General features: G+C 44.6%; 1 protein-coding gene across 3 annotated transcripts; it reads right to left on the bottom strand.

Annotated features, from left to right (window-relative positions):
• Positions 1-568: 568 nt before the first annotated feature.
• Positions 569-21,633, bottom strand: LOC113876041 (cationic amino acid transporter 3-like). 3 transcript variants are annotated; one of them, XM_027514848.1, is made up of 13 exons: positions 21,525-21,632; positions 15,737-15,844; positions 10,803-11,201; positions 9,632-9,790; positions 8,496-8,673; positions 8,179-8,291; positions 7,797-8,019; positions 7,486-7,625; positions 7,281-7,383; positions 2,104-2,303; positions 1,739-1,905; positions 1,359-1,467; positions 569-1,196 (listed from the first exon to the last, which is right to left on the bottom strand). In XM_027514848.1, exons 3-13 carry the CDS (start codon positions 11,170-11,172, stop codon positions 1,099-1,101), a joined length of 1,860 nt encoding a protein of 619 aa, XP_027370649.1. In that variant the 5' UTR covers positions 11,173-11,201; positions 15,737-15,844; positions 21,525-21,632; the 3' UTR covers positions 569-1,098. The 3 variants fall into 3 exon arrangements, with proteins under 3 accessions (XP_027370649.1, XP_027370648.1, XP_027370647.1); XM_027514847.1 differs by lacking the exons at positions 569-1,196; positions 1,359-1,467 and having other exon boundaries at positions 1,688-1,905; positions 21,386-21,633; XM_027514846.1 differs by lacking the exons at positions 569-1,196; positions 1,359-1,467 and having other exon boundaries at positions 1,688-1,905; positions 10,803-11,198.
• Positions 21,634-22,926: the final 1,293 nt, after the last annotated feature.

Genomic DNA, 22,926 nt, shown 5'->3' on the forward strand with positions numbered 1-22,926 from the left:
ACAAATGACAAAAGCCGTAAAGCTATAAATGCTTTAAAATATGCGATAGACCAGGCTCCAGCATTAGGCCATCCTAACTATAAATTACCATTTTCACTCTTTGCTCTTGAAGATAGAAGATTCCCCCTGAGCATATTAACTCAGAGACATGGTGACCCATATGGACCCATTGGCTATTCTGCACCCGGAGTTAGATTTGTAACCAAATGCAGGTTCAGCCACTTGCTGCTCAACTGCCAATAAATCATGGGGCAAGCTTTCATTGAGAAGAAAGGTGCTTTATTCCGAAAAGCCAGTGATCTGAGGAAAAAGTGGACTTGCATCCATGAGAGTTCTGCTCGCCATGACCACTTTAAAGGGAAACAGTCTCAGTTAGTCATTAAGCGAGGAAGTCATGGTCATTTTTCCATTGGTGCAAGCCTGCTGACTTCCTATTTTATCCAGGACACTGTCTTGCTCGAGTGACCCACCTGCAATCGGAGATTCTCTTGCTTGTGTGGTCCACCTGCTTTTTAATAAGGGGAAGCGAGGGGAGGAAGTCAGTCATTCTTAAACCAATTTTTTTTGGGCTACACCATTGGGCATGCAGGGTATTGTTCCCCAACCAGGGGTTGAACCCATGCCCTCTGCACTGGGAGGGTGGAGTCTTAGCCACTGGACTGCCAGGGAAGTCCGTGGAGTATAACTCTTCATATAATTCATCCTCACCTGAGTTTCCTTCCAATGGGGCAGTCTCTGTGTTCTTGTTAGAAATAAGTGCAAGAAGGTGCTTCTAATGTGCCCATAATAATTTATTTCTTCCTCTAGTTGCTGCTTACATTGTGGTACTTTGTTTGTTAAAATTCATCTTGCTGCACACTTATGAAGCATGCACTTACAAGTATGTATAGTATGCTTTTAAAAGTTTACCGAAAATTGCACAATGGTCCAGTCACTTTCTCCACAAGCAACAAATACAGGGCTTTAGATGCCTCCACCTTCACACTCCACCAAGGCTCACAGTGTCCCTTGCACCAGCAGATCCTCCAGGGCATGGAGGGATTCCACGCAGCATCTACCTCCTGTGGTTAAGATGACTCAGCACCAGGGATGTTTTTGTCAAGAGTCTGGGAAGTGGAGCCTGGTGGCTGGTGGCTGTTGATGATTGTTCCCTGCCAGGCTGTGTCGGATCCCATATCCAAAGTATATGAGAAATCCTAGTAGGGAGATGAGATGATAAGAAGGAAATTTAGGTGCTCCCCTTGCTTACAAATGCTCAGTAGACCTTCTATGGCATCTGATACAGTGTGGGGAGAAATCGTAGGAAGATGCTGGGTTCAGTCATTCAAGAAACCTCTTTATTCCAGAAAGCAACTTACCAAAGGCATTCCAGATGCCAAACAGGGTCCAGGTTGCAGAGGTCGTCTGCATCATCAGGTAAACATTCACGAAGATGCTGACCAGTGGGAGGACAGGCAGAGCAGGGACCTGTCGGCAGAGTCAGTTCATCCCTGAACACAGCCCAGACGTCTGAAAGGGAGACCCTACCCCACGTGGGTGGGAGACTCCTGTCCTCCTCAGGCTTTGCATTCAGTGCTTACTGAGACTGTGTACGCAAAGCCCCGAGTGTGGATCAGGGAAGAGTCCATTGGTTTCAGTAATTCCCCTCATTCCCTGCCCAGGAAAGGATATTTTGCCGTCAAAGGACACAGACTTCATTCACTCAAGGTGGACACTTTGGGCACATGAGGTCACCTACCCTGAAGTGAAGAGTAGTGGGGTCCTGGGGCTGCCTCCAGATGATGACCGTGACCCCAGTGATGAGCAGCAGCAGCAGCACAGCCACTGTTGTAAGCACGGGGTCTCCAGAGAACACCTGGCTGGGCCACTGGGCCAGGATCAGGCTCAGGATGGTCAGCAGAAGAACTGCAAGGATCAAGGAGAAGAAGAACAGGCTGGACCCAGAAAACAAAAACGTCAGGATCTCGGGTAACATCCCTCCCTGAAACCACCAATATCAGGAAAGGCCATCATATCTTCTAGACTCCTCCACTGACAAAATACACACACTCACTCCATCCTGTCAAGTTCAAAATATGACCAAAGAGACTTCCCAGTGCTCACCAAGCAGGAAGGCACATCCATAGACAATCTGGGCAGATTTCTGGGTGGGGGTGGTGCTGACAGGCAACCACAGACTCTTTAGAGTCTTTGAGCTTCCCGCTTCAGGTTCAGAGTCCAAAGGATTTTCCTTGACTAGAGGCTTCATCTGAATTTTGTCTTCAATTTTCTTATTCTTGCTTAAATTGCAGTCTGGCTGGTACCTGAATTCGAGATATTATAGGAATATTAACAGCAGTCCCTACTCATTCAAAAACAGGCATCCTAATGCACCACTTTCCTGCCTTAGGCAGAGCAGGAGTTTAGAAGGCGGAAGGAGGTGGCCAGTGGGGGCTGTGGGGGGGGGGGGGGTGAGGCCAAGATGGCAGAGGAATAGGATGGGGAGACCACTTTCTCTGCCACAAATTCACTGAAAGAACATTTGAATGCTGAGCACACTCCACAAAACAAATTCTGAACGCTGGCAGAGGACATCAGCCACCCAGAAAAGCAGCCCATTGTCTTCAAAGGGAGGTAAGACCAAATATAAAAGATAAAAAGAGAGACAAAATAGTTAGGGACAGAGATCTGCCCCAGGAAGGGATTCTTAAAAGAGAAGTTTCCAAACACCAGGAAACCCTCTCACCGGAGGGTCTGTGGGGGAGGTTTGGAATCTCAGAGGGCAACAAAACCTAGAGGAAAAATAAATAAAATCTACATGTTATGTCCCTAATGCCAACTCCCAGCTGAGAAGTACCCCAGATGCTTTCCTCCACCACCAGCAAAGGGCGGGGTTGGGGCAGTGAATGGGGAGGAGCAGGCTGCATTGTTTAGGGTAGGGACCAGGCCTGAATGCCTTGAGGGCAATCTGAGGGAGCTAACATGAGATACTAACCTAAACTGTGGGATAGCCAGAGAGAGAGAGAGGGAAAATGGGAGAGAGAGGGAAAATGGGAGAGAGAGAGAACTATCCCGCGAAAAGCCCGAACCTAAGGCACTGCCGGCCTGCTCACAGAACAAAGGACTGAGCGAATACCAGAGGAGAGCTAGCTGGCTGCGGACCAGGCCATCCCTAGCTGGAGGCAGGTGGGGGGCAGCCAGAGCCGGAAAGAGGCAATCTCAGCCCCAGATAGGGCATCCCCTAATAAACTGCGAAAAGGCTTCCAGTTTCTAACCAAGACTTCCTGAGATTCTCCGAGGTTAACATCCGCCAGGAGGGTTGCAGCCAGAGATCAGCTCCCCAGAAAAGACACACCGCACACCGGAGATGGGCGTGCCCCAGAAATAGAGAGGCTAGGACCTGGGAGGTGATAAGATGCACCACACCTTAGGAGAGTGCGCTCGCCAAGCACCTGGTCACCTGAGCTGCTCGGATCACGGAAGGGCACAAAACGCGGGCCCAACCAAGTCTGTGCCTTTATGGAGTACCCGAGAAGCTGAACCTGAGCAGCTTAGACCTGGGAAGTGCATGCAACCCAGGGCCCGCTCCCTGCACAGCAACCTGAAGCCTGAGCAGTGTAGACTGGGAAAGCTCACACGCCGTGAGCAGGGGCAAACCCAGTGTGGCTGGGACACTGTGAGCACTCCCCACACACGCCAGTGATATTTGTTTGCAGTGTTCCTCCCTCCCCACAGCACGACTGAACAAGTGAGCCTAAACAAGAGACCACCTTCGCCCCCTTGTGTCAGGTCAGAAATTACACACTGAAGAGACCTGCAAACACAAGAAGCCAAATAAACACAGGGAACCGCTTTGGAAGTGACAGGTGCAACAGATTAAAATCCCTGTAGTTAACACCGACTACACTGGAAGGGGCCTATACATTTTGAGAAGTATAAGCTGGAACAAGGAACTATCTGGAACTGAACTGACCCCACACTGCCCGCAACAGCTCCAGAGAAACTCCAACATATATTTTTACTATTACTATTATCATTTTTTTAATTAAAATTTTTTTTCATTTTTTAAATTCCTCTATTACTCCTTTAATTTTTATTTTTATAACCAACTATTACATTGCAAAAAAACAGACCCTATTTTTAAAGCAAACTTCATATATATTTCTCATACATTTTGTGATTTTTAAAAAATAATATTGTATTTTTGAGAGTCTAACCTCTACTCTAGCTTTTTAATCTTTGCTTTATGGTATTTGTTATCAATTTTGTACATTTAAGAATCCAATCTTCAGTAAAGATTTTTCTTAGGAGTGTGATTACTGGCTTGATTACTCTCTCCCCCTTTTGACTCTCCTTTTTCTTCCCCAGGTCGCCTCTATCTCCTCTCTCACGTTTCTCTCCTCAACCCAAATCTGTAAATCTCTGTGTGTGTTCCAGGCTGTTGAGAATACTTAGGGAACAGAATATGGCCTAGATCTATCTCTCTCCTTTCGATTCCCCCCTTTCTCCTCCTGCTCACTTCTATTTCCTTCCTCCCTCTCCTCTTCTCTATGTAACTCCATGAACCTCTCTGAGGGTTTGAGACTGTGGAAAGCACATCAGATCAGATCAGTCGCTCAGTCGTGTGCGACTCTTTGCAACACCATGAATCACAGCACGCCAGGCCTCCCTGTCCATCACCAACTCCCGGAGTTCACCCAGACTCAAGACCATAGAGTCAGTGATCATACATCATGACCAAGTGGGTTTTATCCCAAGAATGCAAGCATCCTTTAATATCTGCAAATCAATCAATGTAATACACCACATTAACAAATTAAAAGATAAAAAACATATGATTCTCTCAACAGATGCAGAGAAAGCCTTTGACAAAATTCAACATCCATTTATGATTAAAAAAAAAAAAAACTCTCCAGAAAACAGGAAGAGAAGGTGCATATCTCAACATAATAAAAGGTATATATGACAAACCCAAAGCAAACATTATCCTCAATGGGGAAAAATTAAAAGCATTTCCCCTAAAGTCAGGAACAAGGCAAGGGTGCCCATTCTCACCACTACTATTCAACATAGTTTTGGAAGTTTTGGCCAAGGCAATCAGAGCAGAAAAAGAAATAAAAGAAATCCAGATTGGAAAAGAAGAAGTAAAACTCTCACTGTTTGCATATGACATGATCCTCCATATAGAAAACCCTAAAGACTCTACCAGAAAATTACTGGAGCTAATCAATGACTATAGTGAAGTTGCAGGATATAAAATTAACACACAGAAATCCCTTGCATTCCTATACACTAACAATGAGAAAACAGAAAGAGAAATTAAGGAAACAATTCCATTCACCATTGCAACGAAAAGAATAAAATACTTAGGAATGTATCTACCTAAAGAAACAAAAGACCTATATATAGAAAACTATAAAACACCGATGAAAGAAGTCAAAGAGGACATAAATAGATGGAAAAATATACCATGTTCATAGATAGCAAGAATAAATATAGTGAAAATGAGTATACTACCCAAAGCAATCTAGAGATTCAATGCAATCCCTTTCAAGCTACCAACAGTTATTTCACAGAACTAGAACAAATAATTTCACAATTTGTATGGAAATACAAAAACCTTGAATAGCCAAAGCAATCTTGTGAAAGAAGAATGGAACTGGAGGGATCAACCTGCCTGACATCAGACTATACTACAAAGCTACAGTCATCAAGACAGTATGGTACTGGCACAAAGACAGAAATATAGATCAATGGAACAAAATGGAAAGCCCGGAGATAAATCCACACACCTACGGACAGCTTATCTTTGACAAAGGAGGCAAGAATATACAATAGAGGAAATACGATCTCTTTAACAAGTGCTGCTGGGAAAACTGGTCAACCACTAGTAAAAGAATGAAATTAGAACACTTTCTAAGACCATACACAAAAATAAACTCAAAATGGATTAAAGATCTAAATGTTAGACTAGAAAATATAAAACTCCTAGAGGAAAACATAGGCAAAACACTCTCCGACATAAATCACAGCAGGATCCTCTATGACCCACCTCCCAAAGTAATGGAAATAAAAGGAAAAATAAACAAACGAAACCTAATTAAACTGAAAAGTTTTTGCACAACAAAGGAAACCATAAGCAAGGTGAAAAGACAGCTTTCAGAATTGGGGAAAAGAATAGCAAACAAAGCAACTGACAAAGAATTAATCTCAAAAATGTACAAGCGGCTCCTGTAGCTCAATTCCAGAAAAATAAATGGCCCAATCAAAAAATGGGTCAAAAAACTAAATAGACATTTCTCCAAAGAAGACATACAGATGGCTAACAAACACATGAAAAGATGCTCAACATCACTCATTATCAGAGAAATGCAAATCAAACCACAATGAGGTACCAACTCACGCTAGTCAGAATGGCTGCTATCCAAAAATCCACAAACAATAAATGCTGGAGAGGGTGTGGAGAAAAGGGAACCCTCTTACACTGTTGGGGGGAATGCAAACTAGTACAGCTACTATGGAGAACAGTGTGGAGATTCATTAAAACCCTGGAAATTGAACTGCCATAGGACCCAGCAATCCCACTGCTGGGCAACTACTGAGGAAACCAGAATTGAAAGAGACACATGTACCCCAATGTTCATCACAACACTGTTTATAATAGCCAGGACATGGAAGCAACCTAGATGTCCATCAGCAGACAAATGTATAAGAATGCTGTGGTACATATACAAAATGGAATATTACGCAGCCATTAAAAAGAATACATTTGAATCAGTTCTAATGAGGTGGATGAAGCTGGAGCCTATTATACAGAGTGAAGTAAGGCAGAAAGAAAAACACCAATACAGTATACTAATACATATATATGGAATTTAGAAAGATGGTTACGATAACCCTATATGAGAGACAGCAAAAGAGACACAGATGTATAGCAGAGTCCTTTGGACTCTGTGGGAGAAGACGACAGTGAGATGATCTGAGAGAATAGCATTGAAACACGTACATTATCATACGTGAAACAGATCACCAGTCCAGATTCGATGCATGAGATAGGGTGCTCAGGGTTGGTGCACTGGGATGACCCAGAGGGATGGGATGGGGCGGGAGGTGGGAGGGGTGTTCAGGATAGGGAATAAGTGTAAACTCATAGCTGATTCATGTCAATGTATGGCAAAAACCAGTCCAATATTGTAAAGTAATTAGCCTCCAATTAAAAAAAAAAAAAACTTGAAGACGATGAACTGCCATTGAGTCTTTAGGAACATAAGTGCCCCAGTCAGGGTGCAGTGGAATCTCACCTGAGGACAAGGACAAAAAACGCCACCAAGGAGTAAACCAGCAGGTGTCCAATCGACATGAGGTCTACCAGATTACTGAACTCAAAGAGCAATGCCATGATCCCTAGAATGAGGGCACAAACGAGGTGGGGGTCGGCAGTGAGAAACCACTGGACATACCCAGATAAGGAACGGGATCAAAGGAGGAGTGGGTTCTGTTGCTCACCTGCGAGAATTCCAGAGGACACAGTGGCCATGATGGGGGTCTTCGTGCGGGCATGGGTCCGGGCAAGTCCTCGGAAAAGGAGCCCGTCCTCTGCCATTTCCTGGATCACCTGAGGCACGGGGAACAAGGAGCTCTGCAGTCTGGAAGGGATGGTGGGAACACAGGTGGGGATGTTGAGAAGGAGGAGAGACCAGGGCTCTGGCTCTCTAGTCTACATGGGGTAAGGGGTCTTTCCCTCTCTTGTCGCAATCCCCAGGGCTGAAACACCTGAGCATCTGAACAGTTCATGGAGAGAAGGCCTTGACACTGACCTGTATAAAAGAAAACAGAGGATGCCAACAGCCACGACGTATCTGGCAGGGCCCCACCCAACATGGAGGAAAGCCTGCGGAAAGGGGCTGTCAGGCTGAATCTGGTAGTAGGGCACCATGAGGGTGAGAGTCGCCGAGACACCAAAATATGCCAAAAAGCAGATGAAGACCGTGGACATGATGCTGATGGGGATGGAGCGATGAGGATTTGGGGCTTCTTCCCCTGCAGGGTGGGTGAACATCTCCGGTTAGGAAAACACTGATGGCACAGCACAAAATCCACTTTCCTCTTGAACTTTCAAAAGGTTTTCAAAATCTTCTATCAACCCCTATGCCCAAGGGCAGCCCAATCCCCTGATGGGACACACAAGGACCCAGTTACCTTTCGTGACAATGTCATCAAAACCCACAAACGAGTAGAAACATAGAGCTGCTCCATGGAGAATTCCATCATAGTCGAAGGGCACAAACCCTCCAGAACCCAGAGGGCCCAAGCTACAGTGAGAGGAGAGGCAAGAAAGACCATGAGAGAGATGCGTTCAGTCATCTCTACAGGACTTCACAGTTAATGCCACCAGCCCTGGGCTCCAGGACCTCGTTATCCAGATCCACCAGCCCAGATCTCTTTAGTCCTCGCCAGATTCCCAGCTTTGCACCAGCCCCAACAATCATGACAAGGACCAGGAGCACCCTCCTGACCTATAGATGTCACCGGATTCAGACGTGTTCAATGTGTAGTCCTGTTCCGTGAGCTTCCAGTTGTGCAGGTCTCCCTTAATGAAGCCAGACAGGATGATGAAGCTGAGAACCAAAAGGTTGATGCCTGTGGATATTTTTCCAACCAGGACTGACTCACGAACTCCCAGAACCAGTACTCCTGTGGGAAAGATGGAATATGAGACATTCCAAGATAGCCAAATCAAATCCATAGACATAGAAAGCAGACTAGTAATTGCCAGAGGTTAGGGGGCTGTGAGATTAAGATGGATAGTCTGTCTTTGCTCACTGGGTACTGGGTTTCATTTTGCTATGATGAAAATGTTTGAAGCTAGATGAAGGTGATTGTTATATGTCTTGAATGCCCTAAGTACCACTGAATTGCATACTTTAACATGGTTAGTTTCTTACTGTGGCCATTATCATATAATATGGGCTCAGTCACTCAGTCGTGTCTGACCCCTTGACCCATGGACTGTGGCCTGCCAGGCTCCTCTGTCCGTGGAATTTTCCAGGCCAGATTACTGGAGTGGGTTGCCATTTCCTACTCCAGTCACATAATACACACATCTATCAAAGCATCATGATGTTCACCTTCAGCTTACATAATGTTGTATGTCAAGTATATATCAATAAGGCTAAGGAAAAATAATAAAATGGCCAATTTTATTCTATGTTAATTTCCTCCCAATTGAAAAAAGTCTCCGTAGAGAGGAAGAAACTTGTCACTCTAAGTAAATGATTCTCAGCTGGGGGTGATTTGGGTCCCCAAGGGACATTTGGCAATGTCTGGAGACATCCCAATTGTCACAACTTGGGAAATATGAATCACAGGTGTTTAGTAAATGAAGTCCAAAGATGCTACACATCTGACAGTGGTTGATTAAGAAAATCCTGCAGTGCCTGCATCACGCCCCAACACCAAAGGCTGTTTCAGCCTGGAAGGTCAGTAATGCCAAGGGTGGGAAACAATGCTCTACATCTTGACTTCCTGTCTTTCGTATCACAGACCCTAATTTCTAGTTCCCACAGATCTGCCACCTCATGCCTTTCCCACCCTAGTTCCCCCACCGCCCCACATCCCAGTCTTCCCATCCTAACTTGGATCCCTGTCTCACCTGTGAGCAACAGCACCAGGGACAGGGCGACAAAGTCTGGGTACTTGGCCAGATAGTAGGGCATATATGGAGAGAAAGTTCCCTCTAAGGCCTGAAAGATGTGGTTCCCAATCAGGCTGTCGAAGGCGATGCTCCAGGCCCTGGCCACGCTGCCCGTGCCTGAAGCAGAATGAGAAGAAACATTCATTGACAAATATAAATTGGACCCCCCTACACACCAAGACCCCTTTGTGGATCACAGCCTTGTCGGGGTGAAGGGCTAGCATAGCTCAATAAAACTATGAGCCATGCCATGCAGGACCACTCAAGACGGACGGGTCACAGTGAAGAGTTCTGACAAAGCATGGGCCACTGGAGAAGGAAATGGCAACCCACTCCAGTATTCTTGCCAGGAGGACCCCATGGACAGCATGAAAAGGCAGAAAGTTATGACGCCCGAAGAGAAGCCCCCCAGGTCAGAAGGTGTCCAACATTGGAAAGATGGAAGCTAAAAAGAGAAGGGAGTGGGAGAGGATGAGATGATTGGACAGCATCACCGACTCAGTGAACACGAGTTTGAGCAAACTCCAGGAGAGAGTGGAGGACAGAGGAGCCTGGCGTGCTGTAGCCCATGGGGTTGCAAAGAGTTGGACACAGTTTAGTGATGGAAAAACAACAACAAATACACAAAGTCATATATGTTGGGGAAAAAATACAAAATACCAATTCTCAGAGAGCTTCTTTTCATGGGGTGGGGGAAATAGAACCAGATAATTCTAAAATAGGTTAACTATTTAATGTCAGTGGGAGATCAAAGTTATGCAAGAAACGAGGGAAGTGGGAGCAATTTGTCTGGGCGATGAGGATTAAAATTTTAGTTCAAATGCTAATGGAAACTCTTTGAAGGCAACTGCTAAGCAGAGACTTCAGTATAGTGAGGGGATAAGCCTGTGGGCCATGCCTCCCTCTCACCCACTCCCTACAGTGTCCTTGCCTCTGGGTTCTTGATCCATCATTTAAGGACAGCAGGGAAGAGCTGAGAAGAATGAAGTTGTGGACTTTTCCTGACATTATTTCCCTCCTCTCCTCACAGAATGGATGACACAGTTCTCATGCACGACCAAAGACCCAAATAACCACTCCTGGTCTTCCGAACTTCAGCCCCACAGTTATCCCCCACCCATCCCCTTACCAATGACATAGGACAGTATGAGGTTCCAGGCAGTGATGAAAGCCCACAGTTCTCCCACACTGATGTAGCTGTAGAGATACGCAGAACCGGTCCATGAGACCCGTGTCCCAAATTCGGCATAGCAGAGCCCAGACAACACAGAAGACACAGCGGCCACGAAGAAGGAGATGATGATCGCTGGTCCAGCGATGAACATGGCCACTTCTCCCACCAGGATGTACACGCCAGCCCCCAGGGTGCTGGCCACACCGAAGGCCACCAGCTTCAGGGTGTTCAGAGGAGCCGTGGGACTCTTAGAATCATTAGTGGGCTCCAGGAGCCGCCTGCGGACCAACTTCTGACCGAACTGGTGGAGTTCCTGACACCGCATCCTAGATGGAGTTGAGGAGCTGTGATCTGCTGAGGAAACAAGACACAAAGCCATCAGCAAGGTCCACCCGCCCTTGGCCCTGGGAGTCCAATTCCACGGAGCAGTGGAGCGATGAGGGGCAGGTGGTAAAAGGACACTTGGGACAAGGTCTCCATCTCTGAGCTTTGGTTTCTTCAAACACAAAGAAATCTTCTCACATGTTTCAAAGTTACTGGAAAGGCTTTTTAAAGAGAAGCGAGGTGGAGAGGATTAGGTCTCCCCCAAAATGTGCCACTTGGAATATGGATTGTTTGGTGTGTGTATATATACTCACTCCTGTCTGACTCTGAGACCCTGTGGACTGCAGCCCGCCAAGCTCCCCTGTTGTGGGATTCTCCAGGCAAGAATGCTGGAGTGGGTTGCCATGATCTCTTCCGGGTTATCTTCCCGACCCAGGGATCAAACCCGAGTCTCCTGTGTCTCCTGCATTGGCAAGTGGATTCTTTACCACTGAGACCCCTGAGAAATCCCTGGATTGTCTTGGGTTGAGGTCAATTAAGACCCGCAGACGTAAGAAAAGCTTTCTCTCTCTCCTTTAACTGCTCAAGTGTACATGTACAAGCAGAAGCATACGTCCATTTATTGTGCCTCAGTATGCAGCCTTTAAAAAAAAAAAAATTGAACATTTGTGGCAACCATATGTTGGCAGATGATGGTTAGCAATTTTTCTTTTTACAAATACAGTGTCCTAAAATTACAGAATCTGAAGGAGTAAGGAAACCTGGAGCCTGGCAGGCCATAGTCAAAGGGATCGCAAAGAGTCAGACAAGACTGAGCGACTAAACAACAACAACAGGATTGGCGAAGCTTGGGAGAAGTTAGAAGGGGGTCATTTAGAATGTGAGGAGAGTTAACCTCAGTCCATTTTCCCATTTGGGGGCAACAAAGATCTAATTGTAAGATAGCATTGTAATCTAGAGACCCAAGTTTTAGGCCACTTTCCAACCTCCAACTTAAATAAAGGCCAGACATTGTTAAAGCAAACCTGAGTTTTCCCTTTCTTGGCCCATCATGCCTACAAAGGGAATCCTCCCGGGTTTAGCTTCCCTGGGGGCTCAGAGAGTAAAGAATCTGCCTGCAGTACAGGAGACCCAGGTTGATTCCTGCGTGGGGAAGATGCCCCAGAGAAGGGAATGAAAACCCACTCCAGTATCCTTGCCTGAAAATCCCATGGACAGAGGAGCCTGGCGGGCTACTGTCCATGGGGTCGCAAAGACTCGGACATGACTTCATGACTAAACAACAGCTACAACAAAATGGGAATGATTTGCTAGTGGTGGTGGTAGGTGCTGAGCCTTGACTCCAGGCGTGGTTCTCTCAAAGTTGATGAGGAAGCTCTGCTTCGGTGGGGGACAGGCTGGGGGTTGTTGTTTAGGCAGAATGAGAGAAACGGGGAGAGGGGCAAGAAAAAGATAACTGGGGCTCCTTCACTGAGCAGACCTAGATCAAGGCCTGGAGGTCTTGAAAAGAGAACAAAGCAGAGAGTGAGAGCAAGTTCTCCTGGGAGAGGGAGAGTCAGAAGACTCCAGCCAGCAGTTTGGTGGAGACCTGCAGTTTACCTTGAATTCCTGGGTTTCAGCCCCAAATGATCTTGGAGAGAGAGAGAGAGACAACCGTGAGCGCTGGCTTAGTTCTCTGCACAAGAATTGGGCTGCCGTCTATGGGGTCACACAGAATCAGACGTGACTGAAGTGACTTAGCAGCCACAGCCACAGCCTGGATGAAAACCAGGAACCCTAGTCACCAGTCCATCAGGGGCTAGAAACTAGAAACAAGGTTCTTCTGGCTCTAGTCCCCAGTTAAAAAAAAAAAAAAAACATTTCTCCAGGAGGCAAAAACTAAAAATATGGTAAAAGTGTATTACTGGTATTAACTGGAGACACAGCTCAGTCATGAAGGAGGACACAGAGGAACAGTTTGTTTAGTTAAGACAGAAGCCAGGCAGAGTTCACACACATAAGAAAAGCTGTGGGTGTCCTCCCAAAGGAGGAGGAGCCCCATAAAGAGATTGTTAAATCGTCTATGTAGGGCAGTTCTTCCCGTCTTTGTTTACCTTGGCCAATTACCTGATTTTTTTTTCCACACCTGACCTGCCCTAGGACCCTCCCTGACAGATGTGTGCAGCTTTTTTTTTTCTATATGGATTCCAGCAAACAGGCCTGTAGGGCCTGGACATCACCTATTATGAGATGGCACCCCTCCTTTTTGCCCCCTCAAGGAGACTTTCTGCACATGTGTGGTGCCCCAAAGATAGAAAATATGTGACCTCTTGTTCTTTTACACACACAGAGTTTAGCCCCTTTCTGTCCCTGCCATGATTGTTATAGTAACATGTCCATAGCAAGCAAAGTCCAGCTATTTACCCTGTTCCTGCTGTCTGAGGAGGCCTTACAAATAGCTGTGAAAAGAAGGGAAGTGAAAAGCAAAGGAGAAAAGGAAAGATATAAGCATCTGAATGCAGAGTTCTAAAGAACAGCAAGGAGAGATAAGAAAGCTTTTCTCGGCGATCAATGCAAAGAAATAGAGGAAAACAACAGAATGGGAAAGTCTAGAGATCTATCCAAGAAAATTAGAGATACCAAGGGAACATTTCATGCAAAGATGGGCGCAATAAAGGACAGAAATGGTATGGACCTTACAGAAGCAGAAGATATTAAGAAGAGGTGGCAAGAGTACACAGAACTGTACAAAAAAGATCTTCATGACCCAGATAATCACGATGGTGTGATCACTGACCTAGAGCCAGACATCCTGGAATGTGAGGTCCAGTGGGCCTTAGAAAGCATCACTACAAACAAAGCTAGTGGAGGTGATGGAATTCCAGTTGAGCTATTTCAAATCCTGAAAGATGATGCTGTGCAAGTGTTGCACTCAATATGTCAGCAAATTTGGAAAGCTCAACAACGGCCACAAGACCGGAAAAAGTCAGTTTTCATTCCAATCACAAAGAAAGGCAATGCCAAAAGATGCTCAAACTACCACACAATTGCACTCATCTCACATGCTAGTAAAGTAATGCTCAAAATACTTCAAGCCAGGCTTCAGCAATATGTGAGCCGTGAACTTCCAGATGTTCAAGCTGGTTTTAGAAAAGGCAGAGGAACCAGAGATCAAATTGGCAACATCCGCTGGATCATGGAAAAAGCAAGAGAGTTCCAGAAAAACATCTATTTCTGCTTTATTGACTATGCCAAAGCCTTTGACTGTGTGGATCACAATAAACTGTAGAAAATTCTTCAAAAGATGGGAATACCAGACCACCTGACCTGCCTCTTGAGAAACCTATATGCAGGTCAGGAAGCAACAGTTAGAACTGGACATGGAACAACAGACTGGTTCCAAACAGGAAAAGGAGTACGTCAAGGCTGTATATTGTCACCCTGCTTATTTAACTTATATGCAGAGTACATCATGAGAAATGCTGTGCTGGAGGAAGCACAAGCTGGAATCAAAATTGCCTGGAGAAATATCAATAATCTCAGATATCAGATGACCCCACCTTATGGCAGAAAGTGCTACTGCTGCTGCTAAGTCGCTTCAGTCATGTTCAACTCTGTGCGACGCTATAGACAGCAGCCCACCAGGATCCCCCGTCCCTGGGATTCTCCAGGCAAGAACACTGGTGTGGGTTGCCATTTCCTTCTCCAATGCAGAAAAGTGAAGACTGAAAGTGAAGTCGCTCAGTCGTGCCCGACCCTCAGCAACCCCATGGACTGCAGCCTACCAGGCTCCTCTGCCCATGGGATTTTCCAGGCAAGAGTACTGGAGTGGGGTGCCATTGCCTGAGCGCTGAAGAACTGATGCTTTTGAACTGTGGTGTTGGAGAAGACTCTTGAGAGTCCCCGGAGAAGGCAATGGCACCCCACTCCAGTACTCTTGCCTGGAAAATCCCATGGACGGAGGAGCCTGGATGGCTGAAGTCTATGGGGTCAGTGAGGATTGGACACGACTGAGCGACTTCACTTTCACTTTTCACTTTCATGCATTGGAGAAAGAAATGGCAACCCACTCCAGTGTTCTTGCCAGGAGAATCCCAGGGATGGGGAAGCCTGGTGGGCTGCTGTCTATGGGGTCGCACAGAGTCGGACACGACTGAAATGACCTAGCAGCAGCACCAGCTTGAGAGTCCCTTGGACTGCAAGGAGATCCAACCAGTCCATCCTAAAGGAGATAAGTCCTGGATGCTCATTGGAAGGACTGATGCTGAAGCTGAAACTCCAATACTTTGTCCACCTCATGTGAGGAATTGACTCACTGAAAAAGACCCTGATGCAGGGAGGGATTGGGGGCAGGAGGAGAAGGGGACAACAGAGGATGAGATGACTGGATGGCATCACCAACTAGATGGACATGAGTTTGGGTAAACTCTGGGAGTTGGTGATGGACAGGGAAACCTGGAATACTGTGATTTGTGGGGTCACAGAGTCGGATACGACTGAGCAACTGAACTGAACTGAACTGAACTGTCATTTCCATCTCCAAGTGCAAACAGAAGTCTAGTGTAAATGTCTAGCCTGGACCTCACCTGCCTTGTTCCTCAGGAAATGTAAACAGAAGGCTAGTTGTAGATGGAGTTCTTTCTCCTGTTCATCTACCCTTTGTGTGTCTTCTTTGCATGGTCCAGACAGAGAACCTAGGAGGATAGAGTAAAAGAGCAATGAAGTTTAAATGCTTCAACAATATGATGAGGGCTTCCCTGGTGGCTCAGATGTAAAGAATCTGCCTGCAATGCAGGAGTTCCCAGTTCGATCTCTGGGTCAGGAAGATCTCTTGGGTAGGGAATGGCAACCCACCCCAGTATTCTCACCTGGGTAATCCCATGGACAGAGGAGCCTTGAAGGCTATAGTCCATGGGGTCACAAAAGAGCCAGACACAACTGAGTGACTAAACAACAACAAATATATGTATGTATGTATGTATGTATATATATATATATACATATATATATACACACACACACATACATCTGTATTCACACATGCATACAAAGGAATACTACTTAGCCATTAAAAATGAAACAATGATACTTGCAGCAGTATGGACCTAGAGATTATCATAGTTAGTGAAGTAAGTCAGAGAGAAAAAGACAAATACCATATGATATCACTTATATGTGGAATCTAAAATACAACTCAAATGAACCTATCTATGAAACAGAAAGAGACTCACAGATGTAGAGACCAGACATATAATGGCAAAGGGAGAGGGAGAAGGAAGGATTGGGAGTTTGGGATTAGCACATGCAAACTATTCTATATAGATAAACAACAAGGTCCTACTGTATAGCACAGGGAACTATAATCAATATCTTTTGATAAACAGTCATTGAAAAGAATATATCAATATATATGTATATCTGAGTCACTTTGCTGTACAGAAGAAATTATCTCAACACTGTAAATCAACTACACTTTAATAAAATGAAAAGAAAATAGTTCAAATTGAAGCAGCCAATAAGTGAGAGACTAAATTTAAAAAAATAAGACATCTAAAATAGGCATTAGGGATTTAGTAGTAAGGAGCACTCCCCCCTTTCACAACAGCAGGACATTTGGAATCCAACCCACATATATTATATTGAAAAAACTTCCACATTGGTTTTAAAAAATCTGACTGTTTAAACAACTGTAATATAAAAGGAGAAAACATACAGAGTTTAAAATAATATAAGGACAGAAACTTTAGCCATGAGAATGGCATGTCTGATATCATATTGTATAGAATTTTCTTCTTGTTTAGTCACTCAGTCATGTCTGACTCTTTTGTGGCCCCATGGACTGTAACATGCCAAGTTCCACTGTCCATGGGGTTTCCCAGGCAAGAATACTGGAGAGGGTTGCTATTTCCTCCTTTAGGGGGTCTTCCTGTCCCAGGGGTCAAACCCACGTCTCCTGCTTTGGCAGGCAGGTTCCTTACCACTGATGTACCAGGGAAGCCCAGTAGACCACCCCAACTGACAGGCAGTCTCTTCCTGTTATGATTCATGAGAGAGTCACTCAGGTCCAACTCTGCTGCTTTCTCCCCACCCTCTCATCTTTTCAACATAATTTCCCATGTTTTTAATTCATCTCACGGTGACTGCGGTAACTGTCAGAGGTATGTTCACATTCCTGTTCTTTTTCCTTTTTCATTCAACAGTTACCCTGTTTTTCCAAATGAGTGTCCTGATCATTATCCTTTCTCTAACTTCCCTGCTCTCTGACCTCTATCTCTCAAATACTAACATCTTTTCATTTTTATGTACTTCCTAAAGTGTCTGAAATTATTACTCAATTCTATAACCATCGCTGAGTTTGGGTGCTTTGTATTTACGTTATATGTGAATATTTTACATTGATGTTGAGTTCACTGTGACCTGTGATTCACAGTTGATAACCTGCCCTTCCCCCGCCCCTACCCCCTCTGCCCCCAGTCTTCAGCATGTTAGTCCTCCCATCTGTGCCTCCTCTTTCTGCCTCTTTTCTGTCTCAGATGGAAACATTTCTTCATCTCACTCTGTCTCTCTCTTGCCTTCTGCCCCCTCCACCATGCATCCTGCTTTTGACATGAATTCATCACTGTGCCTTGGGCCAGTGGCTTTCATGTCTTGGTTGCATTTGGAAACCAATCCAAATACCAAAGCCAGGCTAGCCCTGACAGAATGGAAACTAAATCACAGGGGAGTCGAGAGAAAATCATGTGACCTGGGAAGAAGATGAAAAAATTCCCTATCATGGTATCGTCAAAGATTCTTCCATTATGAGGGGACCCTCTCAGGAACACGCACACACCACGAGTTTTCTCCATTATCTTGTAAACGGAAGGAGTCTAGAAATAAATGTAGTTTTTTCATGTTTGTTGATGTTCTTACTTTTTGGACTTCCCTGGTGGCACAGTGGATGAGAATCCTCCAGCTAATGCAGGGCACATAGATTCGATTCCTGGTCTGGGAAGATACCACGTGCCATGGAGCAACTAAGCCTGTGCTCCACAATTACTGAGCCTGTGCTCCACAACTACTGAGTCTGTGCTCCACAATAAGAGAAGCCACCGCAAGAAGCATGCACACCAAAGCAAAGAGTAGCCCCCTACCCACAACCAGAGAGAAAGCCCACATGCAGCAACTAAAACCTAGTGTGGCCAACATTTTAACAGTTTTTAAAAAATCAAATGTTTTGTAAAATTTGCCAGTGAAACTATCTTTTCTGTGTTGAGAGGTTTCTTATCACTGATTTAACCTCCTTACTTGTTTGTTATTCATATTGTTTATTTTATCCTGATTTTCTTTTGATATGTTGACTGTTTCTAAAAATTTGGTCTGTTTCTTCTAGGTTATCCAATTTGTTGGCATATAGTTTTTCATAGTAGTTTCTTATAAGACTGTATACTTAAAGTATGATTTATAATTTCTCTTCCTTTATGATTTTATTTGAGTGTTCTCTTTTTTAATTTTTTAAAAAAATTTATTTATCTTAATTGGAGGCTAATTACTTTACAATATTGTAGTGGTTTTTGCCATACATTGACGAGTCAGCCACGGGTGTATTGCTTTACAATTTTGTGATAGTTTCTGCTATATAAAGAAGTTAATCTGCTTTGTTGTTGTCCAGTCACTCAGTCGTGTCTGACTCTGTGCCACCCCATGAACTGTAGCCCACCAGGCTCTTCTGTCCATGGGATTCTCCTGGCAAGAATACTGTAGTGGGTTGTTATTTCCTTCTCCAAGGAATCTTCCCAACCCAGGGATCAAACCAGCATGTCCTGCATTGGCAGGTGGATACTTTACTGCTGAGCTACAAGGGAAGGAAGCCCAGTGAATAGCTATATGTATACATATGTCCCCTCCCTGCTGGGCATCCCTGCCACCCCATCCCCCATTGCAACCCTCTAGGGCATCACAGAGCTGCAAGCTGAGGTTCCTGTGCTCTCTGCATGTTCTGTTTTGCACATGTAGTGTATATATGTCAATCCTAATGCCCCAGTTTGTTCAACCCTCTCTTTTCCCCACTGGGTCCACATGTCTGTGAGCTGTCAACTCACAGGTGTCAGAATGGTCACCATTGGAAAATCTACAAACAATAAATGCTGGAGAGGATGCGGAGAGAAGGGAACTCTTCTGCACTGTTGGTGGGAAAGTAAACTGACACAGCCACTATGGAGAACAGGATGGACATTCCTGAACAAACTGGAAATAAAACTACCATATGACCCGGAAATCCGCTACTGGGCATAAACCCTGAGAAAACCAAAGTCAAATCAAACCAAATCACAAAGATACATGTACGCAAATGTTCTTTGCAGCCCTGTTTACAACAGGCAGGACATGGAAGCAACCTGGATGTCTATAAACCGATGAATGGATAAAGAAGATGTGGTACATATAGGCAATGAGGTATTACTCAGCCATAAAAAAGGAAGAATTTCAGTCACTTGTAGTGAGGTAAATAAACCTAGAGTCTGTTATACAGAGTGAAGAAACTCAGAAAGAGAAAAACAGATATTGTATATCATGCATATGTATGGCATCAAAAAAAAAAAAAATAGGAAAGATCAACCTATTTGTATGGAAGGAATGGCGACGCAGATGTAAGAACAGACTTGTGGACACAGTTGAGGGAGGAGAGGGTGGGACAAACTGAGAAAGTAGCGCGGACGTTTATACACGAGTATGTGTGAAACAGATAGCTCGTGGAAGCCACTGTAGAACACAAGGAGCTCAGTCTTGAGCTCCATGGTGACCTAGAGGGATGGGGACATATACATATAATTATGACTCAGCCTCCTTTGTAAGGCAGAAACCAGCACAACATTGTAAAGTGATTATCCTCCAAATAAAAAAGTGTAAAAATTAAAAAAATAAAGTATTATTAAATTTTGGGGGAGAAAAAAAGAGAAACAGATGACCTCCCAACTGCCTGGAGGGAGAGAGGACTAATCTTTATTCTGAATCAGAAACAAGAGACTGTGTTTTCAATTCTTTGGGACATAAAATATCTCCCCATTACACTGCGCTGCAGGGCTAGGCTGATCCAGTGAACACGAGTTAAGGTCAGGGGGGTTCTGTCCATTTTACTCTATGGTCCGAGTTTTTCGTTATGGTTGAGGGCAAGCATTCAAAGAGTCAGGAAGCTATGATTAGCATCTTGGCCCCACGAACACCTCTCTGCCCTTGAACAAGTCATATACATCTCTGGACCTACGTCTCCTTCTTGTTCAAATGCTGCTGATAAACCTTCAAACCCTGTCGTTAGGAACATAAAATGGTGCAGTTGCTATGAATAAAGTATGGTGGTTCCTCCAAAAAAACAAAACTGAAACTACCATCATGATTGGCCAATCCCACTTCTGAGTGTACACCCAAAAGAACTGAAAGTGAGGTCACAGGAGACGTTTGCATACCTATGTTTTTAGCAGCATTGTTCACAATAGCTGAAAGATGAAAGGACCATCCACGAAAAATGGATAAATAGAAAGTGATGTGTGCATACAGAGGAATATTATTCAGGAATAAAAAGACAGGAAATTCTGACCCATGCTACAACAGGGACAATACCCTTGTGGACAAGAGACTTGAGGACAATATGCTAAGTGATAAAAAGCCAGTCTCCAAAAGACAAATACTGTATGGCTCACTTCTATGAAGTACCTGATATAGTCAAATTTACACAGGCAGAAATAGATCAGTGGTTTACTAGAAACTGGGTGACAGGAAAAATAGGAAGTCATTGGTAAATGAGAATCTGGTTTCAGTTTTACAAGACAAAAAGAGTTCTGCAAATTGGTGGCACAGCTGTGTAAATTTACCCAATATTGCTGAACAGTTCATTTAAAAATGTTGAAGATGGCAAATGTATGTGTATTTTACCACAATTAAAAAAAAAAAAATGATGCCAGTGATAAACAGGAGAGCCAGCTTCAGAGAGACGCTGAGCGTACAAAACTCCAAGGTAACTTAACATGAAACACCAGTGAGTCGTCCTCAGCTCCTAGATGAGGCATCAGCAGACATGGAGGGCAGAAAGGAGACAGGAGACTGAAGGCAGTGGTACCCAAATCACAAACTCTATGTGAGGGTCATCTGAATGTTGAATGAGCACCAGTCTAAAACCGGTAGAAGAGCCTTTGGACATAGATCCAATCTCTCCCAGCCCCTCCCCTTCTCACACAAACTCAACAGCTCCCAGATCCTTCTACCTTCATCTGGAAAACGGGTCTCTCCACCCTCAGGCTGGAGCCGGGCTGACCCCCTGCACTCTGGGGTTGCAGAGGTCTCTTTGGGAGGATGTGAACTCAGCACCCAGTCTCCTACAGAAGAGGGTGACCCGAGACTTACTGGATCCTAGGAGCAGAGTGTGGAGCACTGGGTCAGTCAGGGAGGCTGAGGTTAAGTCGCGCAGGGTAGGAGCTGATGTTTGTCCAAAAACCAAAGAGGGAAGTGCCCGAGCACAGAAGACAAACCTTAACCTCTGGGTAGTTGGGGTGGGGAGGAGGCTGGGAGGACCGGAAGCTTCTGCAAAGTTCCTGTTAGCCCTTAACACTTCTGTGGTTACAGTCAGGGGATTTTCAAAGATGTTTTTTAACTGTGGTAACGTACAACGGACATGGACATCACCAGATGGTAAACACTGAAATCAGATTGATTATATTCTTTGCAGCCAAAGATGGAGAAGCTGTATACAGTCAACAACAACAAAAAAAAGACCAGGAGCTGACTGGCTCAGATCATGAACTCCTTATTACCAAATTCAGACTGAAATTGAAGAAAGTAGGAAAAAGCACTAGACCATTCAGGTATGATCTAAATCAAATCCCTTATGAGTATACAGTGGAAGTGAGAAATAGACTTATGGACCTAGATCTGATAGAGTGCCTGATGAACTATGGAATGAGGTTCGTGACATTGTACAGGAGACAGGGATCAAGAACATCCCAATGGAAAAAAATGCAAAAAAGCAAAATGGCTGTCTGGGGAGGCCTTACAAGTAGCTGTGAAAAGAAGAGAAGTGAAAAGCAAAGGAGAAAAGGAAAGATATAAACATCTGAATGCAGAGTTCCAAAGAATAGCAAGAAGAGATAAGAAAGCCTTCCTCAGCCACCAATGCAAAGAAATAGAAGAAAACAACAGAATGGGAAAGACTAGAGGTTTGTTCAAGAAAATTAGAGATACCAAGGGAACATTTCATGCAAACATGGGCTCGATAAAGGACAGAAATGATATGGACCTACGAGAAGCAAAAGATATCAAGAAGAGGTGGCAAGAATAAACAGAAGAAGTATACAAAAAAGATCTTCACGACCCAGATAATCATGATGGTGTGATCACTGACCTAGAGCCAGACATCCTGGAATGTGAAGTCCAGTGGGCCTTAGAAAGCATCACTATGAACAAAGCTAGTGGAGGTGATGGAATTCCAGTTGAGCTATTTCAAATCCTGAAAGATGATGCTGTGAAAGTGCTGTACTCAATATGCCAGCAAATTTGGAAAACTCAGCAGTGGCCACAGGACTGGAAAAGGTCAGTTTTCATTCCAATCCCAAAGAAAGGCAATGCCAAAGAATGCTCAAACTACCGCACAATTGCACTCATCTCACACGATAGTAAAGTAATGCTCAAAATTCTCCAAGCCAGGCTTCAGCAATATGTGAACCATGAACTTCCTGATGTTCAAGCTGGTTTTAGAAAAGGCAGAGGAACCAGAGATCAAATTGGCGACATCTGCTGGATCATGGAAAAA

This window comes from Bos indicus x Bos taurus, chromosome 18 (genome assembly GCF_003369695.1).
Source record: "Bos indicus x Bos taurus breed Angus x Brahman F1 hybrid chromosome 18, Bos_hybrid_MaternalHap_v2.0, whole genome shotgun sequence".
Classification (NCBI taxonomy): domain Eukaryota; kingdom Metazoa; phylum Chordata; class Mammalia; order Artiodactyla; family Bovidae; genus Bos; species Bos indicus x Bos taurus.